At 38.5% G+C, this 13,213-nt stretch overlaps 3 protein-coding genes across 4 annotated transcripts in view; all 3 read left to right on the plus strand.

The window, feature by feature from the left end:
- Nucleotides 1-7,881, plus strand: part of LOC105226145 (protein strawberry notch) — a 30,668-nt gene extending 22,787 nt beyond the window's left edge. The window contains exons 3-15 of one of the 2 annotated variants that reach the window (XM_029550138.2): nt 172-402; nt 901-1,299; nt 1,984-2,195; nt 2,257-2,362; nt 2,438-2,823; nt 2,902-3,308; nt 3,463-3,616; nt 3,681-3,961; nt 4,029-4,606; nt 4,668-5,696; nt 5,771-5,909; nt 6,039-6,399; nt 6,659-7,881. In XM_029550138.2, coding sequence (XP_029405998.2) covers nt 172-402; nt 901-1,299; nt 1,984-2,195; nt 2,257-2,362; nt 2,438-2,823; nt 2,902-3,308; nt 3,463-3,616; nt 3,681-3,961; nt 4,029-4,606; nt 4,668-5,696; nt 5,771-5,909; nt 6,039-6,399; nt 6,659-6,892 — 4,517 coding nt within the window. In that variant the 3' untranslated portion in view covers nt 6,893-7,881. The remainder of the gene's footprint in view (nt 1-171; nt 403-900; nt 1,300-1,983; nt 2,196-2,256; nt 2,363-2,437; nt 2,824-2,901; nt 3,309-3,462; nt 3,617-3,680; nt 3,962-4,028; nt 4,607-4,667; nt 5,697-5,770; nt 5,910-6,038; nt 6,400-6,658) is intronic. The other variant, XM_011204931.4, reaches the window with a different exon arrangement.
- A 670-nt stretch (nt 7,882-8,551) lies between these two features.
- On the plus strand, nt 8,552-9,928 carry LOC105226144 (2-methoxy-6-polyprenyl-1,4-benzoquinol methylase, mitochondrial). Its single transcript, XM_011204929.4, has 3 exons — nt 8,552-8,875; nt 8,938-9,356; nt 9,495-9,928. Exons 1-3 carry the CDS (start codon nt 8,641-8,643, stop codon nt 9,795-9,797), a joined length of 957 nt encoding a protein of 318 aa, XP_011203231.2. The 5' UTR covers nt 8,552-8,640; the 3' UTR covers nt 9,798-9,928.
- Nucleotides 9,929-11,568: 1,640 nt separating this feature from the next.
- LOC105226189 (relaxin receptor 2) overlaps nt 11,569-13,213 on the plus strand; it is a 58,264-nt gene continuing 56,619 nt past the window's right edge. Inside the window, exon 1 of the mRNA XM_049455036.1 lies at nt 11,569-11,865. The gene's annotated coding sequence lies outside the window, so the exon portion shown is untranslated. The remainder of the gene's footprint in view (nt 11,866-13,213) is intronic.

Raw genomic sequence — 13,213 nt, forward strand, 5'->3', positions numbered from 1 at the left:
AGCTTTGACATTATACGTCAAGCTCTCAGCTCAGTTTATATAATAACATTTTTTGCCCTTGAATTACCGTTTGTTGCTTTTTCTCTATACACTTTTTCAAATTCTATAAACGTAAGCTTCAATATTATTTGTATTTTTTATTAAATCTTCTATTTCTGCGCTCTTTTCCAGGCGGTGGTCGTGATCTACAAACCGCGGTTATATATGCGAAAAACAGCGGACACAAACCAAACAGCGCCAGCAGCAATAACAACAAAAATATTAGCAATAATAATAATTCTCTATTAACAACTAATCAACCGCGTATAAATAATTCTATAATAACAACAAAACCAACAACAGGCGGTGTTTCATTACTGAACAACAACAATATGCCGAAGAAAAGCGCAGCAGCACCGGCAGGTAAGCAAGCGAACGAGCGAACGCGCTAATCTCTAACAATAATAATGGGAACATATGCGAATCTAATTACGCTAGAGCTAGTTATTAGCTGAGGGAACAGCATGCAATTGAAAAATATGTTTTTATAATGCAGGTGTACACAGTTTGTTCGTAAATTTGCAAATATTCTGTATTTTCTTTGCAAAAATGTGGACTGCTTGCAAAATAACTGTTGACTTGAAAGCAATAATTTGACTTTTTCAGAAAATTAAATGAATTGAATTGCAAATTTACATAACCTCAAACTGTGCACAGTAAACGCTCCGCTCTCTGTATGACTAGTGTATAATGTAAATTTTGTATCGTCTTTTTTATTTGTTTCTTTTACACGCCCGCAATCAATTAACTAACCAATCAACCGTACAACTAACCAACTAATTAACTAAATATGTAATCACAATCAATTAAATCACCATCAACCAATAAAATGACAAATGCATTTGCAATATATAAACATAGCCATCGGAATGTCCAACTATCCGAGCAGTTCGGGCTCCGCTGCAGCAGCAGCAGCAGCCGCCGCCGCTGCGGCCGCCGGCTACACCGGCCTACCAACGCCACTGCCATTCAGCGCCAATCAGCTGATGAATATGGCCGCGTATGCTGCAGCCAGTGGCGCTGGTGTTGCTGGTCCGAGCAATGTACCCGGCGGCGCGGCCGGCTTGAGCGCGCTGCTCGCAGCTGGTCTCGGCGCGGCTGGCGGCCTCAACGCACTGCCCAACATCGGCGCGCTCACTAACACTAATGCGGCTGCCTTGGCGGCGGTCGCTGGTGCTGGCGCTGGCGTGTTGGGCGGCACAGGCAATTACTATCAAACAAATTCGAATCTGAATATGGCAGCGTCTTTATTGGCGCAGAGTAAGTCGAGTAATGTTGGTAACAAACAACGTTTTTTCTTCCTCAAACGCTAGTTAAGATGTTCTACACTAACGACATACCAGTATTTAAGCGCTAGAAGTTTAAAAATATTTTTGAAAATATTCTTATAATAGTATTAACTTTAGTTATGTTTCTAACCTAAAAAAATGATTGTGTGCTTTTTACAAAAATAACATTGGAAAACAGTTTTTTGAACAAAATAATTTTATGCGTATTGGCGGTAGTTACTTCACAAAACAAAAACAAAGCATACGTTTGTTAATTTGAATTTTCTGATTTTTTAAATACATTTCTGAAAATACTGAAATCTACATATGCCAGCACACTCTACCAACATTTACTCAACACTTGCACTGTGTACATTAAAAAACAATAACAATTAAGCCAAAAATACCAACAAAAAAGTCTACTAATTATAAAAACATTAGTTTGACGTTTGCGTATAATTTTGTATAAATTTATTTTGGATTATATTAATTTTTTTTTTAAATTTTTTTTTTACTTAACTTCTCTTGAAAAAACTTTTATGATTTGCTTTGCTGAAGCTTATTATAGTAGCAATTATTTATGATATTCATATAGCTTAATCAACTGCTTATCGTCTCTCAAACACACATGTCTTTCACCTATTTTCGTATTTGCTTCTTTCCCCTATTTTTATAGTGAGCATGGGCCTCGGCTATGACTCAGCGCCAACCGCCGCGCCCAGCGTGCCCGCAAACGCCAATCCGCCCGCCACCGCGGCGTCCTCACAAGCCAAGACCAACGCTTTGATAATGCAGAAAATACAAGCCTTGGTTGCGGCTAATCCATCCTTTCTTACCAGCGGCATACCGAATCACGTGCTGGCACAGCTCTTCATGCAGCCGATGAAGGTAAACCAGACGCAGCACCATAATAAAACTAGCACAGAGTTAATTTTAAAATGTTTTCCAGATGGCACCCGCCACTGTCACTGCTGCACCTGCACCTGAGGAGGAGGAAGTAGACTATGAAGAAATGGGTGTTGCCGAGACTTACGCCGAGTATTGGCCCGCTAAATGTAAGTTGCACGCGCGCAACAGAGTAAAATATCACTTTTTCTCTAAATATTTCGCTTTTTTATTTGCAAATTTAGTGAAACTGGGCAAAAAGCATCCCGATCCAGTGGTAGAGACCGCCTCGCTCTCTTCCGTCGAACCCTGTGATGTTTACTACAAACTTTCCATTCCACCGGACACCATTAATAGCGGTTACTTGAGCGCGCTGCAGTTGGAGTCCATTACGTATGCCTCGCAGGCGCACGATCACATGCTGCCAGATGGCACACGCGCAGGCTTTTTAATTGGTGATGGCGCCGGTGTGGGCAAAGGTCGTACTATCGCCGGCATAATCTATGAAAACTATCTGAAGGGGCGCAAAAAGGCGCTCTGGATTTCGGTATCCAATGATCTGAAGTATGACGCCGAGCGCGATTTGCTGGACATTGGCGCGAGCAAAATCGAAGTGCACGCGCTGAATAAGGTTAGTAATTATTATTTGAAACAAGTTTTCAAAATTCAACTACATTAAATACTCATATTTGTACTCGTCGCCGCACAGTTCAAATACGCCAAAATATCTTCAGATGTGAATAACAATTGCAAGCGCGGCGTTATATTCAGCACATATTCAGCGCTCATTGGAGAATCCAATAACAAGACTGGCAAATACAAATCACGCTTAAAGCAGTTATTACAGTGGTGCGGCGAAGATTTCGATGGCCTCATCATATTCGACGAGTGTCACAAGGCCAAGAATTTGTGTCCTGTTGGTTCAGGTAAGCCCACGAAGACGGGCCAAACGGTATTGGAGCTACAAAATAAATTGCCAAGGGCGCGAGTTGTCTACGCTTCGGCCACAGGCGCTTCAGAGCCCAAAAATATGGCTTACATGGTGCGTTTGGGCCTCTGGGGTCAGGGTACTGCATTTCCAGCATTTAATGACTTTATTATGGCAGTGGAGAAACGGTAAGTTATTTGTATGCTTTTGCATAGAGTAACGGTTTTGTGGCGGAATGCAAGATAGAACAGAAATTTGGAATTCATGTTTACCGCTCATATATGGTACTTCTAATAGCCAATTTCTTCCAAAAGTTACCGAAAAATCATTTCATATTTGCAGCGGCGTTGGCGCTATGGAAATCGTGGCTATGGACATGAAATTGCGCGGCATGTATATAGCCCGTCAGCTAAGCTTCCACGGTGTGACATTTAAAATTGAGGAGGTTTCGCTGTCCAAAGAGTTTCGCAAGGTCTACGATCAGTCTGTGGAGTTGGTAAGCGCGCGTGACGCTTTCAACTGCTTTGAAAAGCGATTACATAATTTGTCTTCTATTTCAGTGGGTCGAGGCCATGCAGAAATTCACTGAAGCCGCTGAACTCATAGACGCCGAGAGTCGCATGAAGAAAACTATGTGGGGTCAGTTTTGGTCCTCGCATCAACGTTTCTTCAAATACCTCTGCATTGCGGCGAAGGTGAATCACGCAGTGCAGGTGGCGCGCGAGGCGATTAAATACGGCAAATGCGTCGTCATTGGTCTGCAATCCACGGGCGAAGCGCGCACGCTCGAACAACTGGAGAGAGATGATGGAGAACTGACTGATTTTGTGTCCACCGCAAAGTAAGCACCGGAAAATGAAATAAACAGCGCCATTTCTAACGGTTATGTGTGTTTTCTTAACCCATAGGGGTGTTTTTCAATCACTGGTGGAGAAGCATTTCCCCGCACCCGATCGCAACCGTATCAATCGCATACTCGGTTTGGGTGGTTATTCCGATGTGAAGACAAACATTAAAAGCATAATTGAGGAGGTGACCAGCAAACGTGAGACCGCGAGCATTAAAGAAGAGCCCTGCTCTTCGTCATCCAGCACTGTGGGAAGCAAACGTAAGATGGGGCGAGAGGATGCACGTACAAAGAAATCGCGCAAAAACTCGTGGAATGATTCCGATGATGATTCACAAAATGAATCGGAAGACAGTGATTGCAAAATGTCCAACTCGGAGTCTGAGGAGTCAGATGTGGCCGCGCACTCGGACAGCTGTGAGTCCTCTGACTTCAATCCCTTCTTCAGCGGTTCCGACAGTGATAATGATCCGTGGGTGGCGCGCTCGAAGAAGAAGGCTAAAAAGAAGGCAAAACCGAAGGACACAACTGCCAATAGTAACAACAATAACAGCGCCAATACAACAGTCCCAACTGCTAGCGCCACAAACACTAACGGCGTATCAGCCACTGCAAATGCGGTGGTACCAAAACGCAAAGGTTTGTAGTTTTGATTTTGTAAATTTTCATACTAACTTTTATTTTCGTATGTGTCACTTAGGGCCAGTGTCCACACAAGATCGCATACAAGACCTGCTGCAGAAGAAACAAGAACTGAAGGGCACCGTAACGCAAATTGGTGTTAACGGCATCAAATTGAATTATGGTCCACCACCGAAGGACGCCATTGAGCGTGCCTGCAGCATGAAAGAGGAGCTATTGCGTAAAATTGAAAGACTCGGCGATCGCTTGCCACCGAACACGCTCGATCAGCTGATTGACGAGCTCGGCGGGCCCGATAATGTGGCCGAAATGACCGGTCGCAAAGGACGCGTCGTGCAATCGGACGACGGTTCTATACAGTATGAGTCGCGTTCCGAACAGGATGTGCCATTAGAGACGCTCAACATCACCGAGAAGCAACGTTTTATGGATGGCGAAAAAGATGTGGCCATCATTTCAGAGGCGGCATCTAGCGGTATTTCGTTACAGAGTGATCGGCGTGTGCGCAATCAACGTCGGCGTGTGCACATCACACTGGAGCTGCCATGGTCCGCTGATCGTGCCATACAACAGTTCGGACGTACACATCGTTCCAATCAAGTGAATGCGCCCGAGTACATATTTCTCATATCCGATTTAGCGGGTGAGCGGCGTTTCGCCTCGACAGTAGCGAAGCGTTTGGAATCGCTCGGTGCGCTGACACATGGCGATCGTCGTGCCACCGAGACGCGCGACTTGTCTCAATTCAATATAGACAACAAATATGGACGCACCGCTCTGGAGACGGTGATGAAGACGATCATGGGCTATGAGTCGCCGTTGGTGCCGCCGCCCAATGACTATAAGGGTGACTTCTTCAAAGACATTGCTGGCGCACTAGTCGGTGTGGGTATTATAGTGAATAGCGAATCCAATCCGGGCGTCTTGAGTTTGGACAAAGAGTACAACAATATATCGAAGTTCTTGAATCGCATACTCGGCATGCCGGTAGAGCTGCAGAACAGACTTTTCAAATACTTCACCGACACGCTGAACGCCATCATCAATCAGGCGAAGCGTGGTGGACGCTTCGATTTGGGCATTTTGGGTAGGTCAACACAGTTTGCAACTATTTTCACATTATGGAAGTTTAAATTTTCGATTTCATGCTCATTCTTGCAGATTTGGGCGCCGCCGGCGAAAATGTAACGCGCGTCAAGCTCGTTCGCTTCATACGCAAACACGCCACCGGTAAAGCACCCGCCGAACTGCATACGGTACGTGTGGAACGTGGCATGATCTGGCAGGAAGCTATTGACAAGTGAGTAGTAGTAACGTATATCGGCCAACGCAGCAACGAGTCCGCGGACACCACAGCTGCAAAGGATACAAATCAACGCCACATAACCTCAATTTTTGCACTGTCATTAATTGCCTTTACCATTTACAGATACGCCGATTTGATAAGCGAATTTGAGGGCTTCTATGTCTCGCATCAAGTGCGCAATGGCAAACGCACCGCTATTCTTGCGGTGGAAATTGAAACGCCACAGCCACAACAGCAATCCAACAGCAAGAAAAAGGAGAAGAGTCTCAACAAGAAAGACATAATGTATCAAGTATATCGGCCCAACACGGGACTCCAAATACGCCACGAATCATTGGCAGAATTGGAGAAGAAGTACAAGAAGGTGCCCAGCGAGGAGGCGGAACCACACTGGACCCAACAGTATGACGCATCGGTGAACACCTGTTCGCATGCTTACTGGAATGGCAACTGTCGCAATGTCAATTTGGGCAATGAATGCGAGGTGAGTGACTGAAAAAAGTAGTATTAAAGAAGAGCACAGCACAACAACAGGGGAAAGGAAAGGAATTAGGTTTTATTTATGCAAAATTACCCAAACACATTTCGGCCATTTTTATTTTTATAATTTTCTTTTGATTGTGATTTGTTTGAAAACTGAAAATTCATAAAAAATAATATTAAGAAATCATTGTTGCTTGTTGGGTACGCATATACATATTTCCTAAGTATTTCACTTGCTCACGCACTTTTCTTTCTTACAGGTTGGCTTGCGCCAGCGTCTATACTACGTTCTGGCCGGTTCCGTGCTCTCCGTTTGGACGCGCGTCGAGCAGGTGTTGGCCATGCGCAATGCCAACAACAAAATGCAAGTGATACGTTTGAAGACCACCGAAGGTGAAAAGATTGTCGGCACGCTTATACCGAAATCTTGCCACGAACTGCTGCTGCAAGATCTCAAGTCCGATGCAGAGCGAATTGAGGAGCTGAAATTCTAAGTTTTGAATAAAATGAAAATAATTTCAACAAGACAACTGGAGTGCAGCGGAAGCTGTGAGAAGAAGAATGTAAAAATATATCAGGAAGAGTATGGCAAAGGATAAACAAACATGACCCAAAAAGCGCAAATGGCTTAAGTCATGCAAGTGTGTAAGGGATTGCATACACACAAAACTAAAATGGAAGAGGATTGGAAAAACTACAAATTTATGTTAACGTTCCCTTTACCGTTAAGTGCGTAGTGATTAGATTGTCGCTGTATGCTGTGGTGCGCCTGCGCAACAGTAGAGCAGCCACTTAATTATTAGTTATGAAACCAGCTGTCACACATGCATATACCATACACAACATAAAAAATGTGTTTGGCGTGACTTGGCATTACTTCTACACTGTAAATGTTAATATATATACAAACTAAAGCATAAATCTATTATATTATATGCGTAGTAAACAAAAACAAAAAAAAAAAACATATAAAAATGAAATATATATATATGGATCAATCTGCATATGCAACAGTGCATATCCAGCAACAAATCGCTAATGTATACTACTACATATGTAAATGTGTGTTTTTCGCGTGCACTGTGACACCTTTACGAAGGGTGCACATGCGCCACCTTCTTAGTTGGTAGTCTCGTATTTAAATAGTTACCTAATGTTATTTTGTATTAATACTATTAATAGTATTCCTTATGTTAAAACAAGGCAAATTCATTTCGTCCAACTGCCTCGCGGAAATGAATTTGCTAAAATGCCAAGTTTTTTGCAAAGAAAAATGATTCTATGATTCATATAAATGAAAACGCTTATCAATGGACTTTTTTGTTTTTGTAATATGTATTTAATTTTAAACTTAAACATTACAATTTATTATAAATACATACCACATACAATACAAGCATACATATATCAGAAATTATTGCTAATAAAAATAATAAAAGAAGTCATATAAATCAATAAATGCAGAGGATAATATGAAAATATATACACAGTGTTTGTATTGCACAGCAACGGCTGTCAATATCCATAGAGGGTACAAAATTATGCCTTCAGACTTGAAAAAGCAGACTTTGTGGCTTTACGCATGGGTCTGTTCGTAGTTGTCGAAAGTTGGTCTAACATTCCGACACATTTGTCGTAGGCGCCAAGTCGTTCAACTGTGAGGTAACAGTTTTATATTAGTTTTAATCTCTTTTTATTTCTATTCATTTTTTTAATAGTTTTCTTTTTTTTAATTAATTTAATTTTATTTGTTTTTAATTAATTTAATTTTATTTTTTTAATTAATTTAATTTAATTTTTTTTAAATTAATTTAATTTTATTTTTTTGAATTAATTTAATTTTATTTTTTTTAATTAATTTAATTTTATTTTATTTTTTAATTAATTTTTTTTAATTAATTTAATTTTATTTTTTTAAATTTATTTTTATAATTTTATTTTACTTTATTTTTTTATTATATTTTTTTTACTATTATTTTTTTTATTTTTCAATTAATTTTATTAGTTTTTTGAATTTTTTCGCGTATAATACAATTTTTTCTGCATTGAATTTCTGCCATCTGTCGGTAGAAACTGAAAAGTAAAATTCAAAACCTACAGTTTTTGAAACCGATAACAGCAACGCCCTGTGCGCGTCGATAACTATTTGGGTTCATTTCAACTCAGCTGTTCGGCGAAAACAGCTGGTAAACGGCAGCCATTTGTTATATTTTTTTACGTAAAAAGTGCAAGTTCTACAAAAATGAATCTTGCGCGAAGTTTTAAATCGAATTTTATTACAAATACCATAAAATATGGAAATATCAATGAAAGCTGCACAAAATTATTAACACAATTGCGTGGAAAAAGTGTGCAAGCAACTGCTGGATCAGGCACAGTTGATGATGGTAAAATCGACGCTCCGCAAGAGCCGTCTGAGGAACGCACAACGCATTTCGGTTTTCAAAAGGTGAAAGAAAGTGAGAAGGATCAGAAAGGTGAGCTCCAAAAAAATATTAGGCCGTATAACTTTTAAAAATTTCCATATACTTCTTTGCAGTTCACAAGGTATTTGAGGATGTGGCCAGCTCCTACGATCTAATGAATGACGTTATGTCCGTTGGCATACATCGCATTTGGAAGGATGTGTTCATGGATCGTTTGGCGCCTATGCATGGCACACGTCTGTTGGATATGGCAGGTGGCACGGGCGATATTGCTTTTCGTTATATACGTCAACTGGCCGCGAAAAAAAATAAATTGCAACGCCATAGCTATGTAACTATCTCTGACATAAATCAACACATGCTGGATGTGGGCAGAGAGCGTGCCAGACTTCAAATGCTCACCGAAGAACACCTGCCAGATATAAGCATCAATTGGCAACAAGCCGATGCGGAGCAATTACCATTCAAAAATGATAGTTTTAATGCATACACTATCGCATTTGGCATACGCAATTGTACGCATATTGACAAGGTAGGTTTTTTTTACTGTTGCTATTTTTGTATGCTATTTGCATGTGCTGAAACGTATTTAAGGTATGCGGCAAATTTTGCTTTTGATGTGACACCAAAAATGTATTGTGTAATTCTTAATTGTATACTTTTTTCGTAGGTACTGCGTGAGGCCTACCGCGTCTTGGAACCAGGTGGACGATTTATGTGTTTGGAATTCAGCCATCTGACGAATGGTGTAATGCAATGGATGTACGATCAATATTCATTTCAAGTGATACCGCCGATGGGACAAATTTTGGCCGGACAATGGCAGCCATATCAATATTTAGTTGAGAGCATTAGGCAATTTCCCAAACAAGAGGAGTTCAAGAAGATGATTGAGGAAGCTGGCTTCGAGTTGGTGTATTACGAAAACTTGACCTTTGGCATTGTGAGCATACACTCAGGTTTTAAGCTATAATTTGGAAGCTTTTATAAACATACAACACACATTATTATACAAATATTTAAGTTCAAATATTTTCCTACGAAAAGTTTATTTCTAAACTTTTTAACTACGCATATAACAAAATAAAGTAATTTGTAAATTTATATATACAGTGGTGTTATTTTTCTGTTGTATTACAACAAATTAAGTGTTAAAGTTTTGGCGGCTTAAACAAGATAAGCTTAGTAAAGTCGCGCGACCTTGTTGCTTTAACTTTCCCACGTACTTTATTTTATACAAATGCTAATAAAACTAAATCCAATTGCTGTTTGCTTTACAAATCACCAGTGTACCTGAATACGAACACAACAACTAAAAAATGCAGTTTGCGTTGGCATTTCTATGCAGGTTAATGCATATTTCGCAATTTCTAAACCTCAAAAATTTTAATAAAACTTTTTGACATACTCATGCACATGTGAATACAAAAAAAATCATAAAAATATGTATTTAAAATCAATACACGTAGACTAATTGTTTATACGAGCGCTAATTTAATGCTTGTTCATAAATTTATAAAATTTGGAGAAGTAATATTTATGGACGAACCACTATGCGTTGAAATATGTAGTATATTACTTTTAAACATTCGCAAATATGTCTTTGAACAAAAAAAGGAAAAAATAATCTCCGTTAATTTTGTAATTATGACTTTTTTTTTAATGGAATATTTGAAAGCTCTCAATCTCATAAAATTAGCAGTAATAACTTCCATAAAAATCTGGTTGACGCTTGTAGGATATATTATGTGTCTTCTGTTTGCATATCTCTATATACGGGAGCAAAGGGCCTTTGTAATAGCATTAAAACAAAGGCACTGTAGAAGGCTTCTACATACTGAAGCCAAATCAATATTTTCGAAAATTTGTTTTTCTTTAGTTTTCTATGACACACATACTTATGTACGTAAATATTAACCAGAAATGTGAAAACATTATTTTCCGAACTGTGAAATTTGTTTTATTTATTTACAAATCATGTTACTCATACGCCATGCATTGCTGACACAGTGTGATAGACTCAAATTTTTGTAAATATCATTAAAGCATTATAAACGTATGTGCTTTTGATGTGTGAGTGTTTGTATACATTTGATTCGTGTTTAAAATGACAAATGCCACCCAAGCATGTACATATGTATGATATAATTTCTTGTAGCACACACCCAAATAAAGGTGAAATTTTAGCCGCATAGCATAGCTTTTATGGGCGCTGTCGTAATATTTGATATGTATGTGCGAGCACTTGTCTCAGTGAAAAAAAAACACTCAAACAAAACAAAAAAAAAAGAAGTTAAACACATACCACAACAACAACGACAAATCAACACATGAACAAATTTAGTCATGCGACAATAACAATTTGAAAACGACGATAACGTCAAAAATAGATGGACATATTATTTTCAAATAAGCTTTAGTATTTGATGCAAAAGTTATATAATTACGCCGTATACTTTTTTGGCAGACTTAATATGTGCCATTGGTTTTTAAATAAATTATTAGGAGGCCGTTATTTTTAAACGAGAGTTACCATTTCTTTAAAATTTGGTATTAATATATCATATTATAGCTATAATATGCAATTTAAATTCATCTGCAAAACTATTAATATAAACATTATTTTTTCTAACAATTAAATTTATTATTAATATAATATTGTTCACTACTTTTTATATTAACTTCTTTAAAACGAACAAAATAATTATCAAAAATATTTATTTTTTCTTTATTTTCTCAGCATCTGACGCACCCTGTGCTTTGCGCAGCATCCGCGGTATTGTGACTGTCAGCTGTTTTAGTATTTTTTCAGCTTCCGTTCTTTTTAAAGTGAAAAGTTAATTGGTGCGCGTATATTGTATACATTATTAAGTGTTTTTGTGTTGAAATGTGTAAGCTTGTTAGTTATTATCGTAGTGCATCCATAAAGTATAAATTAAGAGTGAAAGTGTGTTGCAAAATGAAGCGCAAAGAGCATATATTGTCGAAGGCGCTCCCGCGGGCAAATGTGCTTTTAAACAACAAGCGAAGGATTCTTGCAGGTGCGTTCAGTGTTTATTAGTTATATTTAGCATTAGTGATTATAAAATTACTTGAAAATACTCTTCCGGCGTTACATTAAGTACACGAGAATTATGTGCACATAGCTGCAAAGTCATCACATTTGAGGTTATGTGTAAATTGTTAGTGTAGAAGGATTAAATAGACATTTTGTAGATGTAATACTTAAATTGAATTCTCTAACATTAGAAAGTACACCGTTTCTCATTCAATTTTATTTTAAAATATTTAACATTAAAATTCACATGTATCATTTGTTTTTGCCGGCAACTCTAAGCAAATTTCCAACAATCCAAATTCGCGAAAAATTCAAACGCTTTAAAATGCAATTATAATGCTAAATTATCGATGGTCGTAGGAATTTTAAGCTTTCACTGCCCTCATACAAATATTTACCTCACTGCCGTCACCGCGCTCTCCCTGCCTTGTTACGCTCAAACTGCATAATTAAAAAAGTCAAATTTCGTCAAATCGAATTGCATACATTTTTTATTAAAAAAAACAACGACTTAGTGTTAACTAAACAAATTTGTTATTACTGCTTACTATATTGCTGGCGCATTTAACACTTGTTGCCTTTATTGCTGCTGTTAGCTTTTGGGCGTAGCTAAGCGTGCGCGCACGCGTACTGTTCAGTATGCCGACTTTTGCGTCGTACACGAATGTGCTTAGAATTTTAAACAATGCCGCCTATAAACGGTGGAAGTTGCAGGCGTTGTTTGCTCAGTCTTCTGTGTCTTCTGGTATTTAGTTTTTGTTGCTAACTTTATGCTGCTTCACTTATAGCATGTATGATCTGCTCAGTAAATAGTGTTTATTCGTGTCTATTATACGAGTATGTTGTAATTTGTTTACAGTACATTGAGATACCAAGTGTCTTGGCTGCTGATATAATTCACCGAACTGGAGCACAGTTGTTGGTTTGGCTATTTGGCAAGCAAGTCGTTGTGCAGATTGCCCTAGATCTCGTCTTTGGCCAACTGACGCAAATTGACATCATTTTGCTTTTAATGGTTTTGACTTCGTTTTTATTTCGTATGCTTAAAGGTAGAGCTACGAAGAGATCTTCAGTAGATAAAATAGGGTTTTGAGGAATTCGTGAAATTTGTTTGGTATTTCTTCAAAAATTTCAAGAGCAAATTCCTCAACCAGTTCATGAAAAAAAGGAAGCTAAATGGTTGATTGAAAGAAACAAAGATTGGTACCACTAAAAGGTTTTGCTTATAAATTCGGTCTATTCCACTTGCTCAATTTCTTCTGTATCTAAAAGCGTGAAGTTTTTCTCTAAAAAAATAATTCCCCTATAAAGAAGTATATCCATTTGCGTTT

The sequence above is a fragment of the Bactrocera dorsalis genome, chromosome 4 (assembly GCF_023373825.1).
Source record: "Bactrocera dorsalis isolate Fly_Bdor chromosome 4, ASM2337382v1, whole genome shotgun sequence".
NCBI classification, from domain to species: Eukaryota; Metazoa; Arthropoda; class Insecta; order Diptera; family Tephritidae; genus Bactrocera; species Bactrocera dorsalis.